Here is an 18,485-nt window from a genome sequence, read left to right as displayed (position 1 = left end):
GTTATATCAAGCAGACGATACTGTGGCCCCTCCCCTTTTGAAACCGTCTTGTGTAAGAACAAGTGTTGCCAGTCATTTATGAGTGCAATTCAAACCGCTATCTACACCAGACTGAAAAGCTTGTTGAATTCTGTTCGATCAGGGATAGATAGATTTTAGAAGTATGAATGGAGAACAGAGTAATGAGTCGGACTGAAGTAAATACTAACGGTTCTCCATCCCTACTTCTAAAATTTAATCTATGCCTGGTTCGATTCAGTGTTAATTCAGTTCCAAACCTGCAGGAGATGCCCTAATAACCAATTACTGGCAACCCTGTGAAGCGCCGTTAAAGAAATTTCTCTAGCCTCTTTAGTGCATACTATTCTGTAGTTTCTATAATTTTAGAAGCACGCTAAACCTCCTCACTTAGTTACTCCAAGAAGATGTTATAATTCATTCATTCATCTTTACTTCGCGTCTACACGAACACGAAGATTCCCAGGAAAGCCTCTTTTCCCCCCTCACTTCCACAAATTATCGGTTGTGTCATGCCCAGAAATCGCCGATAAATCAACCAATCGACGTAATTTTTGTCACACCACTCGAACCAATGATTGCGTTTCAAACGTAATAAGAACGTGATATTGAGGAAAATTTTACAGTACCCGGTCCTAAAACCTAAATTTTCTTCTTCAACTAGATTCAACCGGTATTTGGTCAGGTGACCCTCGGTGATTGGATCCATAGCGTATCATATTACAGGCGGGAAATTAAAGTATTAATTTTGGATGTAATTATTTTAGTTTTTGGCGGTCGACTTTGAAATGGTGGAAATTTGATTTGACTTTTAAAACGAGTTTGCTTTTAAGTTGGCTTAATTAAATAGGTTGGGTTTTTTTACACAAATAATTGTTTTTAGGAACAAAACTAAAAATAAAGTGCCGAAGTTCAAAAGGTTTTAGTTTAATTTTCTCTTTGATATTCTTTAAATACCGAACAAAGCAAATAAAACAAAAGTCCCTTATGTTAATTTTGCAAGCATTTTTGTGATAATCGGTAAAAGTTCTCAGGCCTATCTTGTTTATTTTGTGATTTATAAACAAAAGTAAACAAAAACTATAATAAATGTTTCCTTGTCAAATATAATAAGTAGAAACTAATTTTCTACGATTTGAATCGTTAATTTAAGTGTAATTGCTTAATTACTTAGTTTAAACCAGTTCTTGCTTTGAATTATAATTAAAAAAAAGTTCCCGTTTGAACTGGTTTTCTTTCAAGATTTTTGAACCGTAGACTTTGAGCGCCAAAAGTTAACATTATTGCGTAAAACCAATCACGTTACGCGATTAAAAGTACCGCGTTGCCTGATTCGAAGAATTTGATTGGCTAATAATCGAGCTTACCACCCTATAATTAATCTCCATTCATTGTTCCCGGGAAATATCTAATTTCGTAATTGCTTCTAGAGACAGAGACGATCCCACTTTCCCGCGCTTAGTGGTATAAGTGACGTCATGGGAAACTGTCCTTGAAGCAATATGGAAAAATATTTAATCGGTAATTAAAAGTAACGATTAATTCTTGTTTCGACTCTTAATTTTATTTAAAATAGGTTTTGCGTTAAAATTCAACTCGATATTAATTTTAATTTCAATTTATATTGACGTAGTAATAGCAAAATATACTCGCGGCTTTTATCAAAGGGCGGTGTGATCGAATCTGTTTGTAACACCGACCAATCAGGAAGGTGGGAGCTCCACTGCAAACCCCCATACGGAGTTTCTTATAAAAGCAACCGGTTTTCGTCACGATTCCTTCACTTCAACCGCCAGTCTTCATTGAAACGACACTACAATCTTATCGAACTGGCTCTCAGCTTTCTTTTCCGCTGTTTAACAAAATTTAACCATTCCGTCCTTAAACGATTCGAGAATTAACCGGTGGGAAGCCTTCCATCAGGTAAATATCAAAATTTCTCTTAAAATAGTTAAAACTGTGCAAAATTTAGTCGCGAAAACTAATAAAACGGGCGATCGAAACCATAGCCGAGGCTTAACAATAAATTGGCGATCTGCCATTATGAGAATATGAGCGCGGCCCAAAACCTTACGCGTAGCAAAAAAACGTATCTTTCGCGCCTCCGGCTCTAATATCTGTCTCCATATGGAGAAGTAAAATTTGAATAAATTAACTTAACTCTTCGCGTTATAATTAATTTATACGTTTAAACCTTCTAAAATAAATGAATAAATGGCTTCAAATCGCGTAATTTAAAGTCAACTTTAGTATATGAGTAAAAAAGTAATTAAACCTTTAATTAAACCATTTTTTTTATTTGAATCTTTACAGGGGACACAGTTCCTTGCTGCCCCAGAGGACGCACCACTTTCGTTTGTAGTGCGACAGTGCGGAGGAAAACCACCTTGGGAAACAAGCTGACCAGAAACCTAGTGGATTTCTAGTCACGAGTCATTCTTTAACTCTCTATAATTTTCTCATAACTTAATTTGATCTCCCGATCTCTAGACTGAGTCTGGTGTTAGCCGAGTAAGTGTTTTTTTCATCTCTTAAAACCAAATTTTTCTCTTAAGTATTTAACCAGTACCACAAAAATTCTAATTATTTAATTTTAATCTTCAGACTCTAGGTATTTCCTGGAACCTTTCGACGATTTCTTTAAGTGATATATTTATTTTCCGCTCCTCGTATTTACCGAATTCAACTAAATTATTCAACATGAGAATCCCAACTTCCGGAAATCCTTCATTGGAAATTACTACTGACAAACAGGTGGAAGATGTTGTAAAAGAGATTGCCTCCCAACCAGTAAGTCTATACTTTATTCTTATACAAAACATTATATACTTTATTCTTATACAAAACATTATATACTTTATTCTTATACAAAACATTATATACTTTATTCTTATACAAAACATTATATACTTTATTCTTATACAAAACATTATATACTTTATTCTTATACAAAACATTATATACTTTATTCTTATACAAAACATTATATACTTTATTCTTATACAAAACATTATATACTTTATTCTTATACAAAACATTATGTTGAGTCATTATTACACATGCTTGAAGAGTCTTACCAAAACAACATGGAGTATTCCTACCATTTACACCAGGGGACTGGGCTACCTGGACTTCTGGAGGACAAAAACCTGTCCGCTCTTTGTCCTCCATGTAGCCCGGCCTCCTGGTGTAAATTGTATGAATCCTTCATGTGTGTGAACTATCTATACAAAACATTCATGTTGAGTTATTATTACAAAAAAACAATTCTGAGAAAACATGGAAAAGTACTTTTACATGGAGGATTCATACCATTCACACCAGGGGACCCTGCTACCCAGAGGAAAGAAATCTGTCCGCTCTTTGTCCTCCAGGTAGCTTGGCCCCGTGTGTAAATGGTATGGTATGAATCCTCCATGTCTGTATACTATATATACAAAACACTATGAGTCATTATTACAATTGTTCGAAGAATGTTACATAAACAATTCTGAGGAAACATAGTTAAGTACTTCTACATGGAGTATTCATGCCATTTACAGCAGGGGACTAAGCTACCAGGGGGACAGAACGCGTCTGCATTTTGTCCTCCAGTTAGCCTGGCCTCCGGGTGTAAATGGTATGAATCCTCCATCTGTGTATACTATCTATACAAAACATTATGTTGAGTCATTGTTACACGTGTTCGAAGAGTCTTACTAAAGCAATTCCGAGAAAACATGGAGAAGTACTTTTATATGGAGTATTCATGCCATTTACAGCAGGGGACCAAGCTACCTGGGGGACAGAAACGCGTCTGCTTTTTGTCCTCATGGTACCCTGGCCTCCGGTTGTAAATGGTGTGGTATGAATCCTCCACGTATCTATATGTACTATATATACAAAACATGTTGAGTCATTATTACAAGTGTTCGCATAATCTTACCAGAACAATCACGAGAAAACCATAGAAAACTACTTTTATCCTAATCACTTTTACTTCCTTATCTTTAAAAGGATCAGGAGGAACCATTTTACGTTATTGACTTATCTGATATCGTGTACAAATACAAACTATGGAAGCTCAAGATGCCACGTGTTCATCCTTATTACGGTAAGTCTTGAACACTTTTGTTTATCTTAAGTTATTTATCTTTTAATTGACTTTATATTAATTAATTATTATTGTTCTTCTTTATGTTTCCAGCTGTCAAATGCAACGACTGTCCCATCATCTTGGAACTCTTGTCGGCCCTGGGAACAGGGTTCGATTGCGCTAGCAAAGGGGAGATAGAATCAGTTCTATCCTTGGGAGTTGACGCCTCGCGCATCATCTATGCCAACCCCTGCAAAACTAGATCTTTCATCAAGCACGCTAGCAACGCCGGTGTTAACATGATGACCTTTGACAATGAAGCTGAACTCCACAAAGTGAAGGCTTTGCATCCCAATGCTAAAATGGTCATTCGTATTAGAGCTGACGATGCCAGTGCCCAATGCGCTTTGGGAATTAAATTCGGATGCCGACCTCAGGATGCTCCCATGCTTCTAGACGCTGCTAAAGCCTTGGGTGTTGAAGTTGTGGGTGTTAGGTAAGAGTTGGAACGAGTTTAGGAACGAAATTTGGATGATTGGAAGTCAAGTAAGTTAACAAATGTGTTTCTTCAACAGTTTCCACGTTGGAAGTGGTTGCAGGGACTTTACATCGTACACCCGCGCCATCGCTGACGCCAGGGATTTGTTTGACTATGGTGCTTCTCTTGGATTCGCCATGAACTTGTTGGACATTGGTGGTGGTTTCCCTGGAAACAGTAACACCTCCGGTTACATTGAAGAAGTCGCCAACATCGTTAATTCCGCTTTGGATCGCTATTTCCCGGTTGGAACTGGTGTCGAGGTCATTGCCGAACCTGGACGTTATTTCGTCGCCTCTGCCTTTACTCTTTGCGCCAACATCATCGCTAAGCGTGATGGCCTTATGACCGAAGCCGCCAAAAATCCGCAAGGAGAGGAAGGCTTGGTTATGTACTATCTGAACGACGGAGTTTATGGCTCTTTCAACTGCCTTGTATTTGACCACGCTGAAGTTACTGCCACCCCTATTTTGATCGAAGATGGACGTCCAGAACGCGAATGCAGCCTTTGGGGTCCGACCTGTGACAGTATGGATCGTATCATCGACCGCGTCTTCTTGCCTGACATGCAAGTTGGAGAATGGATCGCGTTTAAAGACATGGGTGCCTATACCATCGCGGCAGCCTCAACCTTCAATGGCTTCCAGAAACCTTCCTTGAAGTTCATTCTTCCGTATCAGACTTTGTAAGTTTGTTGTTATCGGAGGAGAGACGTTATGTAATTGATCTGGCGCTAACAGGTTTTATTAATTATATTTTCAGGGTCTTTTTGCAACAACTACCAACATGGCCTGATCTAGTTCGCTTGTTTGACATCAGCGAAGTCGAGTTAATGGCCGGTTTGCCGCAATTGGACGCCTCTGGCATGAATCTGTACGGTGTCTTGCCCGTTTCTCAACCACTCTCGGCTTGAACTTTTTATATAGCAATCTGGAAACACTCCTTGTCTCGTGGACCTTTACAAGATTTAATTCTTTAAACAAATTAAAATTGAAACATTCCATGTTCTCGCGTATTGGTGGTAAATTTATATTTTGGGTGTTTTTTTGTTGTGGTTGGTTGGTTGGTTAGGTATATTTTTGTTTTTCTTTATGTCGAAAGCTTCCAGGAAATACTTCCGTCTTAAAAACCCAAGTGTTTTCTGACGGGTTCCAATTCGAGTTTATTAAAAGGCTAACATTTGTACTTTGCTACAATAATATTGTGACAATTAAAACGTGTCGTAATTTTTAAAATAAAAATATCTTAATTTATGACAGAGACATTTCTTTCAATACATATAACCATAAGCCTATCACTACGGCCACTACGGCTTATGATATAACGCCATAACTTGCTTATTTACGACTATATATATAGCGTAAACCCTCTTTTAGTTGGCGAAAATTACTTCAAAACTATATTTAGGCCTATTTTATCATAACCCGACGTTAACTTGGCGAAATTTACTTTAAAACTACTATAAATAGGCCTATTTTATCATAAACTTACGTTTATTTGGCGAAATTTGCTTTAAAATTACTATAAATAGGCCTATTTTATCATAACCCTAGGTTAACTTGGCGAAAATTAATTCAAAACTATATTTAGGCCTATTTTATCATAACCCTACGTTAACTTGGCGAAATTTACTTTAAAACTACTATAAATAGGCCTATTTTATCATAAACTTACGTTTATACAGCGAAATTTGCTTGAAAAACACTTAAGCCTACTTTTGTACAAAAGTAGGCTTAACATCGGCCGCCATTGCACGAATTGAACAACGTTGGTTAAGGAATTTAAAATTTCCCACCTTATGCGCGAGTCACGTGACATTCACCCAACAGCCCAGCCCATAATCTGATTGTTTGATTCGTTTCCGGCTGTGACGTTACTGACGTAAGAAGTCTGGTGGGGCTTTAAAGCGGTCCGCTCAGTCGCGTTTTAAGTCAGAAATCTTTACTATTTTCCATATTGGGTAAGGTTTTACTATTAATTTAATTTTATTAATATAGTATGTAATGTATTAAAACCAGTATGTAAAATATCAGAATGATTATTTCACTATAAATCCATTAATTCGGTTCCATATGATCCAATCGCCAAGGCTTAGGGTTTAAAACCTGTAATTACATTCATACAAATCCCCCCTTAATGTTTTTCCTTGATGTCTTTACCATATGAATCAAAAGAAGTTTAGCTGGTTTTATTTCTTCATTTTTATCGTTTATATTATTCCTAAGGCGTAAATGCTAAGCCTAACTCGATTTTAAATATTCCAAACATACTATTTATGTACCTGTTTCCTCTTTCCTTGTAAAGCTTTGTATTTTGAGAGACATACATTCTGATTTAAACAATTACCAGTCAAAAATGGCAAGCCCAAGGACACGACGAATAATGCAGGAACTTCGGACAAAAGACGATAATACGGTAGGTGATTTTAAACCATAGAAAAATAACTCTTTACATCAAAATCAAGCATTTCATTACAATCATGTTGTTCTACTTTTTCAGCGGTGTTTTGAATGTGGTGGACATGTGAGTATTATTTAAATTAGTCCAGGGTTTGTGGGTTGTTTTTTTTTTTTCTCAATAAAATTAGGCCTAAAACAATTAGTTTATATTTGACAGAATCCTCAGTGGGTCAGTGTTTCCTATGGCATATGGATTTGTTTAGAATGTTCGGGAAAACATCGTAGTTTAGGGGTACACCTTAGTTTTGTTCGGTCCATTACCATGGATAAATGGAAAGATGTTGAGCTTGAAAAAATGAAAGCTGGTGGAAATCGTAAAGCCAAAGAGTTTTTTGCGTCTCAATCTGATTGGGATTCGAATATGACTTTAACTGAGAAATATAATACTAAAGCCGCGGCTTTATATAGAGACAAGGTATTAATTATAATAATTTTAATTGTAGCCTAGTTTTGGCTGGCTTAATTAAAATTATTAATTTTAACTTAAGATTGCTACCGAAGCGAGAGGGGAAACTTGGTCAGAAGAAACGTCCTCCGCTAGAAATTATTCCGCTAATGTCATTCCAAAATATAATAATTCTTCTTCTTCTACAAATTTGAGATCTTCATCTTCTGGTTCCAGTTTAAAGTCTTATACCGATAATCCTAATCCTAATCCTACCAATCAAAATTTAAATAATTCCTATCAAACTGGAGGATATCAAAGTTATCAAGATCAGGAGTATATCTCAACTCAGAGAGATGGATTCTTCTCCAGAGTTCAAGAAGAAAATGCCAGTAGACCAGAGTAAGTTGTAATAAACATTTTTAATTCTTTTATTAATTAATTTAATTAATAATTGTCATTAAGGTAATAATTTAATTTTTTTAGTAAACATTTTTAATTCTTTTATTAATTATTGTCAGTTATCATTAATATAATGATTTAATTTTTTTAGTAAACATTTTAATTGTTTTATTAATTAATTAATAATTGTTATTAAGGTAATAATTAATTTTTTTTTTAGTGGAGTTCCACCAAACCAAGGGGGTAAATACTCTGGTTTTGGTTACACCATGGAAGCCCCTCCACGTAGTACTTCTCAAGAGTTTTTTGATGGTGCTTGGAATTCTTTTTCATCAGTAAGAATTTATTTTTTTAAGATAGATAATTTAATTAAGTACTTAATTTATTTAATTATTTATTTGGATATTTGTTTCTTTATAGGGTCTTTCACTTTTTGCATCCGGTGCAACAAAAATAGCTTCAAAAGCTGGTGAAAATGTAAGCTCATTTCTTTTTAATTTTAATATTAGTTTGTTAAAGTTAATTGTTTGAATTTAATATTAGTTTGTTAAAGTTAATTCTTTGAAGTTAATATTAGTTTGTTAAAGTTAATTATTTAATGTTAATATTAGTGTGTTAAATTTAATTCCTTAATATTAATATTAATGTGTTAAATTTAATTCCTTAAAATTAATATTGTGTTAAATTTAATTCCTTAATATTAATATTAATGTGTTAAATTTAATTCCTTAATATTAATATTAATGTGTTAAATTTAATTCCTTAAAATTAATATTAATGTGTTAAATTTAATTCCTTAAAATTAATATTAATGTGTTAAATTTAATTCCTTAAAATTAATATTAATGTGTTAAATTTAATTCCTTAAAATTAATATTAATGTGTTAAATTTAATTCTTTGAAGTTAATATTAATGTGTTAAATTTAATTATTTAAAATATTTTCATTTCAGGCTGTTAAATTGGGTTCAATTGCTTCCCAGAAAGTTGTAGAAATTACAGAAACTGTTAATGAAAAGGTAAGACTTTTATATTATAATTAAATATTACTTCTATCTTAGTTTTTCATGTTATTGTAATTAGTATTATTAATTTTAAACCAATTTTAAAATTAAGTTGAGATTCATTTTAAATTTTTAAGGTAGTATTTGTTCAATATTGTTATAAGTACTTTTAATGTTGAGATGAAAAGTATTTATTTAAAATTATTTTATTTCTTTTTTTTCTTAATTTTTTTGCATGTTTATTGCATGCATTCTTTTTTTCGTTTCTTTTGCCATTGATTGTAGGTTAAGGATGGAACTTTAATAAATGATATCCAGGGTCAAGTGACCACCATTGGAACTAAAGTAAGTCCATTTTGTTAATTTTTTTTTTATTTAGTTTTTATTGCTAGGATGTAATGTGTTGTCTGGGAATGATATTTTTTTAAGAATGTCAAGTTAAATTTTGTTATTTCGTTATTTTGATTAGATTTAAATAATTAATAATAAGAAAACGAAACGATTAATTTCTACAAAGAAAATAACAAAAAAAATTTCCCGCCTTTTTTTTTTGAAAAACGGGGAAACTGGTAGCCATTTTGAATTTTTGTCATTGGCTCCATCTGCATTTAGAATTTTAGAAATAGGTTTTATGAAGTGAGGAAAGAAACGCTGACACGTTAAGTCTAGTTTTAACTTTAAATACTGTTTAATGAGAACTATTAACTAAAAACGGTGAGATAACCCTAATTAAGCTACCTAGATTTTAATAACGATTAAAGTTTATAAAACTGACACTTCTGAAAGACATAATCAGCAAACATACATAAGTGTCAGCCAAGGCTTAGATCTGATACTACTGATAGGCCTAATCGTACTTTTGTACGTCTTTAATCTTCAAATAATTAAATTAATTTAATCTTCGTTTAAATAAATCGGAGTCAAAATATAGTTTTATGCCAAATTTAGCTTTAATTGAATGTATTATTCAATAATTTCAGGTTGCAGATGTCAGTCGCAAAGGCTTATCAGATTTGTCCTCGGTCTTTGCCCAGAAGGCGACTACTTTGGAAACGGCTGAAGGTGCACCATCGGAAAGATCGTCCCTTCTTATAGGATCGCCAACGGGATCAACTGCATCTGCGAAGAACAGGTCTGTGATTTTTAATTGTTATTTCTCGCGAAAAATGAATTCAATCGCGTAACTCTAGTCTCTTTATGAGATTAAGAGCTTCTTTGGGGCTGGGATGGCATGAATTTGGGTACTGTCTACGCAATGCTTTGACGCTCCCCTATACCATTTACTTGTTGACAACAAAGTAAAATTAGAGACGGAATTACACACGCTTGGCGATTGTTTTAGAAACACGCTTTGATTTGAAATCGTGTTTAGCGGTAACGCTTCTGCGTGGAAGAATTAGATAAAGTTGTTCCAATTCTACAGATCTACACTTTCTTAAGCCTTGGTCGTGTTTTAGAAACATGCTTTGATAATGATATGAAATCGTATTTAGCGGTAGCGCTTTTGGGGGTGGAACAAAAAGATAAAGTTGTTCCAGTTCTACACTTTCTTAAGCCTTGGTCGTGTTTTAGAACACATGATTATATAATGATTTGATATCGTATTTAGCGGGAGCGCTTTTGGGGGTGGAACAATAAGATTAAGTTGTTTTAGTTCTACACTTTCTTAAGCCTTGGTCAATGGTCGTGTCTTTGTACCACGACTCCACCTTGGATTAAATACAACTACGTAGTTGTATTTAATCCAAGACTCCACGAGGCTCGGGATGAAAAACTTAAATCATAGTTTAAAAAAACTCCGAACATTGCAATATTTGCAAGCCCCTTTAGCATATTCTCAACATTATTTTGATGTTTACTGTTTGCAAAGCAAATTATGACAGTTCTAGAATTTCTGTTACTATTTGCTTTCGTTCTCCGTTCTCCGTAGGTCTTTTTTTTTAAATTCTTTCTGTAAGTTATGGATAGAATTTATTTCACCTGAGGTCAGACACTATTATGTGAAAGCACGTAGTTAAATAGTAGAGGTACAACTGATCCCTGTTTGAAAAAAAAAAAAATTATATTTCTCTTTTGAAATGTCATATTTTTTTATTTTAAAAATTTCAATAACAATCCTTGAAAGGTCTCGAGCTTAGTCTAGCGTATCGAGAGAGCTATTCCTATTCTCTGTGTGGCCTCAAAGGTTGAAATTAGGGTTAGGGGGAAGGAAAACCGAGATGATTTAAAAGGCGTCATCAAAAAAACAGACGAGAGAGAACTGTTTTCCTAGTTGTAATTTGATTCCATTTTTCGCGGAGAACAATGAGAACTTTCGCTTAAAGGTAAAATGGAATGGAAAACGGTTTACTTCATTCTTAAAAGAAACTTTCGTAACAAAATATTTTAAAGGGGGTGTGAAATTAATTTTGGTTTTAAACTTCATGATGACCCCCTAAAATTGCGAGAAAACCATACCAAGTAGTCCTAAATTTCCTATAAAATCCTATATTTTTAACCTAAACTAGGGATGGATTTAATTTTTGAAGTAGGAATGGAGAACGGTTAGTATTTACTTCAGTCTGACTCATAGACCACCCAGTATAGAGCCCCTCCCTCCAACAAGAAACGAAAAGTTTAAATTATCTCATTGGCTCACTTAAACCATACGTTTTGATGGCGTTGCTGACAGGGACGGCGAAAAATACGTAACCCTTTTTTACCTCTGTCGCTATGTCCCGCCTCTTCTTTCATACCCCTCCGTCCCGTGGAAGGGGGTCCGGGAATTTGTTGACGCGCGCCCACATTACTCTGTCCTTAAATTAAATCTATCCCTGAAGTTACTTCGAAATCGTCTTTATTGCCTTTTAAATCGGAGTTCCAAAACTTGAAAATAGTTTAGTTCTATATTGGGCCTAAATAATGGCGTCGCTTTCACCTTCCCTTTGTATAAAAATATATACGTATTTTGTCGGGGGGGGGGGCACGTGATCACATTAGAATCTTATATTTTCATCCCCTATGAATATGTCTGGTCATTTAAATTGTAGTTCCAAAACTTGAAAATAGTTTTACATTGGGCCTAAATAATGGCGTCGCTTTCACGTTCCCTTTGTATAAAAATATATACGTATTTTGCCGGGAGGGGGTCACGTGATCACATTAGAATCTTATATTTTCATCCCCTATGAATATGTCTGGTCAGACTTAAGAAGACCTTCCCCCTCCCCACGGCCACGATGAAACAAACCGAAATGGTATTATTTCTTTTCTTTCCTTTCTATTCTTTCTTGTTCTTCCGAAGCTTATTTCTTATTCAACGCTAAGGAATTCACATTTTCTCTTCTCGGGGCTGCAGGCCTTCTTTTTCTAAGTCTCCGATGAAAGTCTCGGGTTAATTTTTAAACAAGGAATCGGGCTCGGCTCTGCTCTCCAATAGGCAAAGCTTTCGTGAAAGTGTTGTGTTTTGCAGCTTTTGCTTGATTCATCGTTTAGCTCGTCGTAGATAGAAACAAACCTACCAACCAACCTCGAGGCAGTTACTTGTCTTTCGATTAAGTTAAACTGATGCTGATACGTACGTAAAGAAATGCTGCGCCGTTATTCTGGTAGAGTAATTTCGTGAAATACGTAGCCGGGTACTGCTTCGTGTTTAAAAGAGTATTGCCGTGTGTTAAGTTGACTTATTAACAACGTTCAAATGTTACAATCAATGGTGGCCGCCGGGAACAATATTTTCAGCAGGTTTGACTTCTGTTTAATTCCTTTTATTATTTTTTTCTGCCAAATTGCCTATAAGGAACTATTTAATGTTAAAAGTATATAATACTTCTCTTAGAGAGAAGTGTACCACAAATTATGGAAGGGGGGAGGGAGTATTCTTTGCAACATATTTTTTACATTTGGAGCATGCAAGGTTACTAAACCGATTCACATACGCGATTAAATAGTTCCCTCGTCGTATAACTCTATTAGCGTTTAACTATTTGCCAAGGCGCATGCGCTTGTGGGTTTTTGTCCCACGTCAAGAAAATCAAGGTTTGTGGGTTGATTGCTGAGGATTTAGTTCCAAACAGTTATAGAATTCACCCTAGCACGGTGTATGCGATGCCCATTTGAAGTTTGATGAGTGGCGCGAAGAGCAAAACTAAAAAGGGGTCCCTCGCCTGGGAATAATCATGAATTACATAACTGTATTAAGAGGATACAGAGTGTCATCCTTCTTCTATTATTATCCCCTTCTGCTAATATGTACTTACTAGATGATTGAATTTGTAACTCACACTTTAAACGGTGTTAGCGGTCGCCGGTTCACTAGTAAAGTGATATTTCTGAGCGTACCTTGCTATAGTGTCGTATATAAATTTGTGTGAAATGTCTTGGAAATATAGAAATAGGTAATTTTAAAATAGTCCTAAAAGACATGCAAGCGATGTAAGGTAATTTTCCTCTAGCATGTATACTGGTCATTTTCAAAGAGAGTTTATTCAAATAAAAGATGGTAAACTACTGGTCAAGGAAATACCTGGGGGAAGTCATGGGAATTAATTTGAAAATTGTGGGAAGCCTGTTTGATTAGTCTCCTCTTAATTAGATCCAATTAAAACGCGTTGTTTATCTTTGGGATGTTTGTATCTCACGATCCTGCGTTTTCCCCGAAGTTATAATAACGAAGATCTGTCTGTATAAGACGTTCTTTCACGAAAACCACCACGCAATTTCTTGGATGGTGTTAATAAGGGACAGGGTAGAGTGGTTAAGTGCCAGGGTGTGAAGTATAGCCGTAAGGCTAAGAACCCGCGAATATAAACACTCTATCTGAGAATCAGGGTCGCCTTTTTGAAGCGCGCAACGTTTCTAATTAGAAAGATTTAATTTGATGAGCGTAGGTTCGCGAGACGCTAGCCCCTCTCCATCGTAAGATCTTTCAAGCGTCGTTTGGTTTGTTGCGCCTTGAAATTTATCCCCCGGAGACGATCGGAAAACGGAGATGATTAAAAGCATAAGGCTGTTTTGCTCTCTATAAGTCAGGGTATAGAAGAGTGCCTCCTTTGTTAAAAAAAAAGGATGTAGAGGCGCCATCTGATAACTTATTTTGTGGAAATAGACGTAAATAATAGAAACCATGGCATGCTGTGATCTCTAGCTGTACCCTGAACTCATCTCGTATAATATTGAGAGGCGATAGGAGTTTGCCCTAAGATAGCTTCCCCCCACCCCTTCAGTCAAAATGGCGGCGAGCTTTACAGAGTGTAAGACTAACAGAAGAAGGAACCCTATTGGTTAAGCACGGTTTGACGTTTAGTAGGAGAGATTTTCACCCCTTTTCCCCACTCGCATTTAAAAGAATCTCAATAGCCCATGCCTCTAATGGCAAAACTACGTCATGCAACCTCGTTCATGCTAGAAAACACACCAAGAGGGGTTGGAAAAGAGGCTAAAATAGTGTTTCGCAATGCCGACGGTAGACCCATACTTACTCGTTGCTGGGGTATGTTTAAAGTAGAGTCACGCGGCAACGGAAAATAGGGTCATCAAATTCACTAGACCATTGAGGTTGACATCCGAGATATTTGACATTTTGGGAATCATTTTTAAACGAATTCAATTAACTTTGGCCTCCGTCCTGAACGTTAAGATATTCGATGCAATTTTGAGGTAGAAGTATATGATTGAAAAGGTGAACCTTACCTAACCCTACCCTGCTTTACCTCAATCTTCGATAAATACTTTTGCACCGTACAACTACACTGGAGTTTGTTTTTTCTCTGATTGATTTTAGCAAGTAGTTTTCTCTCTGTAGGTACGTTCGAACTAGTAACTATTCGGTGACAAACTTCGTCCAACAGGGTTGGCTTCAGGTACAGGTACAGGTCAAAGGGGAAACCTGAAAATTGGGTCTTAAAAAGGTTAAGGAGTTAAACGAAGTCTTTAAAATGAAATTCTAAAGTTGTACGCTACAACGTTGTGACCTTTGGCCTAAGAATATCACACCTGGGAAAGTCAGGGCTTTCAGGAAAAAATTACGTAGTTTGAACACGCCCAAAGCGTTTACTGTTGCAGAAGGTTTTCTCAACTTTCTGTAAGTTAAGCATATACAGCTAATCAGAAATAAATTAAACGGAAATATGCGAAAGGAGTGGAGACTATTTGCCTTCTATAATGTAGACTGGAAACCTTGGATCAGCTTAGTTAAGGGTTTGGTCCTTCCTATAGAGAGCTTTCAGATGGGATAGAAGTACGTCACACCCTCCCAAGTCTTACCGCTGTTTTGGTAGCCATATTGGGTGGTCTCAGCTTCATTCCTGCTGTTTAAACCCACCAATATGGCAGCGTAAATTATGTCACCAGACTCGGCTCCTCCTCCAACTGAAAGCTCTCTCTAGGTTTTGATTGTCCATTTATCCCTTAATGTTATTGGTCTATAATTTCGTCTGCTCGCTAGTCATGGCCAAATAAAGCCACGTGACTTGATCTCGTGTTTTTCACCGAAAACTAACATCACAACGTGACTTTGAACACAGTAACGTCAGTAAGTTAGGTTGGGCCTTTGTATAAAAGAACCCGAGAAAGAGGACTTCGATTTAATATACGTTTTTGGCTAATGCTAATTCAATCGACGTTCGTCGCAAGGCGCGATAGGAAAGTCTAGAAGAACCCCCAATAGTGTAGACCCTTGCTAACCCTAATTTGGTCCTAGCTATTTCCTCAGTCCTGACATACAGGGATTTCTTATTTCTTGCCCTCCGTCCTCCCCAGAAAATCCGAATGCGACAAAAAGTAAGAGATGGTGTTTTCGGAAAAACCTCTTCTTCGATCCGTTATACTGTACGTACAAGAAGCGATATCTAGTTTACTAGGGAGGGAGTATGTATAAATTCGCCACATGCCCAGCTTTATCTCCAGTCCAAACGTAGACGTGTCCGGAGTTAATCCCCGCCTCTAAATTACAACCAGCATCTCATTGGTTCTTTAAAGCTCACGTCAGCGTGACGCGAATGATAAAAAATTAAAATTACGTATTTTCCGACTGAGGAGAGGCGAAATAGCCCGACCTCCTTTTACGCCCCCCCTTTGTATTTTGAAAGGGGGACTGAGACTATGGCGCGCGAATACTTTGGCATCTTATACCTTCTCCCTAGTAAACTAGATATCGCTTCTTGACTGTACGTATATAAGTTGTCACTCAGGTTGAATTCTTAGCCTGCAGTGGGGAAGTCGATAATCAGGGCAACAAGACTCTAGTTCGCGGCCGCCTCCGATAGAAATCGAATCCAAGTCTGTATCATCTAATTCACCCCTATTTACTGTTCAAATCGCCAATAGCCTCTCTTCTCCATTTGTCTCCAGTCTTGGCACCTTACAAACTATTTCTCTTCTTTTGAGGCTGTAAAGAAAGCCTAAACTGTCACGGAAAATGATTTTGATTGGTTCAAATGACCCTCATATTGTCAGAAAGATAAAGTTAACGTCGTCTCCTCTACCAATTTAACTCGTGTGGATGGTTAGGGCTATATAGGTTTTTTTTTGGCGCAGTTTTGTGAAAGAACACTAAGGGTAGAAGTAGGACTGATCTGAACAACGCCAGACTGTTCTGGTTTTGGCATTTCAAAATTGGTTGGGTATAATGGCGTTCTTTCATGAATTGTTTTTCAACGCGAACGTAAAATACCCATTCTTGTTTGGAGTGTTATTTAGAGGCGTAGTTATTGATCTATCACAACGTCATCAGGGATGTTTTTTTGACAAAATTAATTGGGGCATACATTGATCAGGGTTGCCACAGGTAAGGTAAAGGCTGGAAAGGTTAGGGAAATTCGAAATGGGCCAAAAAAGGTCAGGGAAATTCGAAATGGGCCAAAAAAGGTCAGGGAAATGTCATTGAAGTTTGAAAATTCCATCAAAGTCAGGGGACTTGATTAAAACCCGCGGTTCAACCATCCATCCGGGTGACGTTTTAATCGCCGTTTTAGCTAAAATAATAATAAATGTGATTTAAACTAAATTGTTTACTTACACCACCCCTTCATATATTTAGAATTATAACATTTGAGCCTAAAAACGTCAGGGGAAATCGTTGAAAAACATCAGGGAAAACCTGGAACGGTCGGTGAAAACATAGAAAGTCAAAGAAAACCTGGAAAAGTCAGGGAATTAGAGGTGTTTTTATTGTCTGGCTTAAAACGACGAAGTGCGAAAGGTATGAACTCATGGATCCTTAGATGGCTCGTCATACGTTCTCAAGTGCTATGTGGGTTCTTGGTAATATCATAGGGAGAAGTAGGGACTCTTTTTTCATGAACATGGTATTAACGCGGAGCTCGAAGTTCATCTGGGATTCTGGGACTCGGGGAGGAGTGGCCTAAGTTATTGAAATTTTCATTTAATTTTGTATCAAAAAGTATCTGGGAGAGAGATTTTTTTTCTTTTTTGGACCCCCTGTCAGGTTCTTTATTGGTTTTATTCCAATATCAAAAACGATACGTCAACTAGATTAGAGAGAAAGTGCTGTAGTGTACTTTAGAAAATGAATGTCTTCCGGTGTTGTAATATATGCCATCACGATGCGTAAAGTGAGTTAGGCTTAGCATTTTTAGTAGCTACACCCCCTACGGTTTCGATGATGTTACTACTGCTACTACGTTTTTTCATCCTTCGAGATTCCATGCAGTCTTTTGGGTATGGCATGGTATGGTATTACGGGCGATGAACGACTTCCCATTTGACTTGATTAAATAGAAATGGGAGTCGTTTAGTTTTCTCCGAACTGGTATGGTAGTTAGGCCTTTTGCCCGTTTTAACTGCGACGAACCATTTCTCTCTCTCGCTCTCTCTCCGCTTGTGTACGAAATGGACCTCCTAAACCGTATAGGTAGAAGTTGAGAAACCCGAAATATACGATGTCCATACTTGTCTATACTAATATTAACTTGTTTGGGGTTGTCCCTGAGGTCAAAATGTTATATAAGTTACATTTGCGAGTCTAAATTGATTTGTCATAGAAACCGCTGTACTTAGCTCATACCATGCAACCCTTTCGGTAGACCTTTCCATACTAGCAAGGAGGGAAATAGGAGAGCTAACTTGTGGAACAACTAAGGTCCGATCGGAGGCTAAAAAATGGGCAAGGAGTACTCGGAAAAAATGGCGGGCGGTCGTCATGATTCGTCTGAAGTAGCTTGCCCGCCATTTTTCCGAGTATTCATCCCCCTTTTCCAGCCTCCCACCGGACCTTGGTTGTTCCACAGTTAGCCCGCCTATTTCCCTCAGATTTATCTATCCCCCCAATCATCCTTGATACTAGTAATTACGTACATTCTTCGAGTAGTTGCGACTGTGAAACTCGTGGTTTATGATAACTTCTTTAGGTTAGTTAATATACTTTTGGAATAGGGAAACTCATCGCATCGGTTCTCGGCACGGAAACCTTTTATATATATATAGGAAAAGTTGAAATCGACTCAAACGAGCCATTTCTTGCCTATTCAGCCGAAATGAATCCTTCGTTTCAGTATAGCAATGGGGCCGGCTACAGTCCGGCTACAGTATCAAACTTCCTCCTAAAGGCTAATAAACGTTGAACTCAATAACACAAGCCATAATTGCGCCCTAACTCGGTTTAAGGT

General features: G+C 36.7%; 2 protein-coding genes across 4 annotated transcripts in view; both read left to right on the top strand.

Moving 5' to 3' along the window:
* The first annotated feature begins 1,781 nt into the window (after positions 1 to 1,781).
* Positions 1,782 to 5,887, top strand: LOC149717389 (ornithine decarboxylase-like). Its single transcript, XM_089838782.1, has 7 exons — positions 1,782 to 1,941; positions 2,332 to 2,529; positions 2,623 to 2,808; positions 4,015 to 4,111; positions 4,205 to 4,589; positions 4,669 to 5,316; positions 5,394 to 5,887. Exons 3-7 carry the CDS (start codon positions 2,719 to 2,721, stop codon positions 5,542 to 5,544), a joined length of 1,371 nt encoding a protein of 456 aa, XP_089694908.1. The 5' UTR covers positions 1,782 to 1,941; positions 2,332 to 2,529; positions 2,623 to 2,718; the 3' UTR covers positions 5,545 to 5,887.
* A 546-nt stretch (positions 5,888 to 6,433) lies between these two features.
* ArfGAP1 (ADP-ribosylation factor GTPase-activating protein 1) overlaps positions 6,434 to 18,485 on the top strand; it is a 58,322-nt gene continuing 46,270 nt past the window's right edge. For 2 of the 3 annotated variants that reach the window (XM_089838780.1, XM_089838775.1), the window contains exons 1-10: positions 6,434 to 6,591; positions 6,936 to 7,046; positions 7,131 to 7,154; positions 7,248 to 7,505; positions 7,579 to 7,877; positions 8,098 to 8,212; positions 8,298 to 8,354; positions 8,830 to 8,895; positions 9,166 to 9,225; positions 9,861 to 10,012. In XM_089838780.1, coding sequence (XP_089694906.1) covers positions 6,987 to 7,046; positions 7,131 to 7,154; positions 7,248 to 7,505; positions 7,579 to 7,877; positions 8,098 to 8,212; positions 8,298 to 8,354; positions 8,830 to 8,895; positions 9,166 to 9,225; positions 9,861 to 10,012 — 1,091 coding nt within the window. In that variant the 5' untranslated portion in view covers positions 6,434 to 6,591; positions 6,936 to 6,986. The remainder of the gene's footprint in view (positions 6,592 to 6,935; positions 7,047 to 7,130; positions 7,155 to 7,247; positions 7,506 to 7,578; positions 7,878 to 8,097; positions 8,213 to 8,297; positions 8,355 to 8,829; positions 8,896 to 9,165; positions 9,226 to 9,860; positions 10,013 to 18,485) is intronic. The other variant, XM_089838778.1, reaches the window with a different exon arrangement.

Source organism: Phalangium opilio, unplaced genomic scaffold (genome assembly GCF_054372755.1).
Source record: "Phalangium opilio isolate 3A_F unplaced genomic scaffold, DU_Popi_V2 ptg000003l_1, whole genome shotgun sequence".
NCBI lineage: Eukaryota > Metazoa > Arthropoda > Arachnida > Opiliones > Phalangiidae > Phalangium > Phalangium opilio.
Note: the sequence above shows the minus strand (reverse complement) of the source record. Positions and strands in the feature narration are given on the sequence as shown.

What these genes read in the sequence shown, in the direction of transcription:
- LOC149717389 (XM_089838782.1), top strand. Translation starts at nt 2,719, where the DNA reads ATGAGAATCCCAACTTCCGGAAATCCTTCATTGGAAATTACTACTGAC. An exon ending in ACGTGTTCATCCTTATTACG is followed by an intron (nt 4,112 to 4,204) that starts GTAAGTCTTGAA and finishes TTATGTTTCCAG; the next exon opens with CTGTCAAATGCAACGACTGT. An exon ending in GTTGAAGTTGTGGGTGTTAG is followed by an intron (nt 4,590 to 4,668) that starts GTAAGAGTTGGA and finishes TTTCTTCAACAG; the next exon opens with TTTCCACGTTGGAAGTGGTT.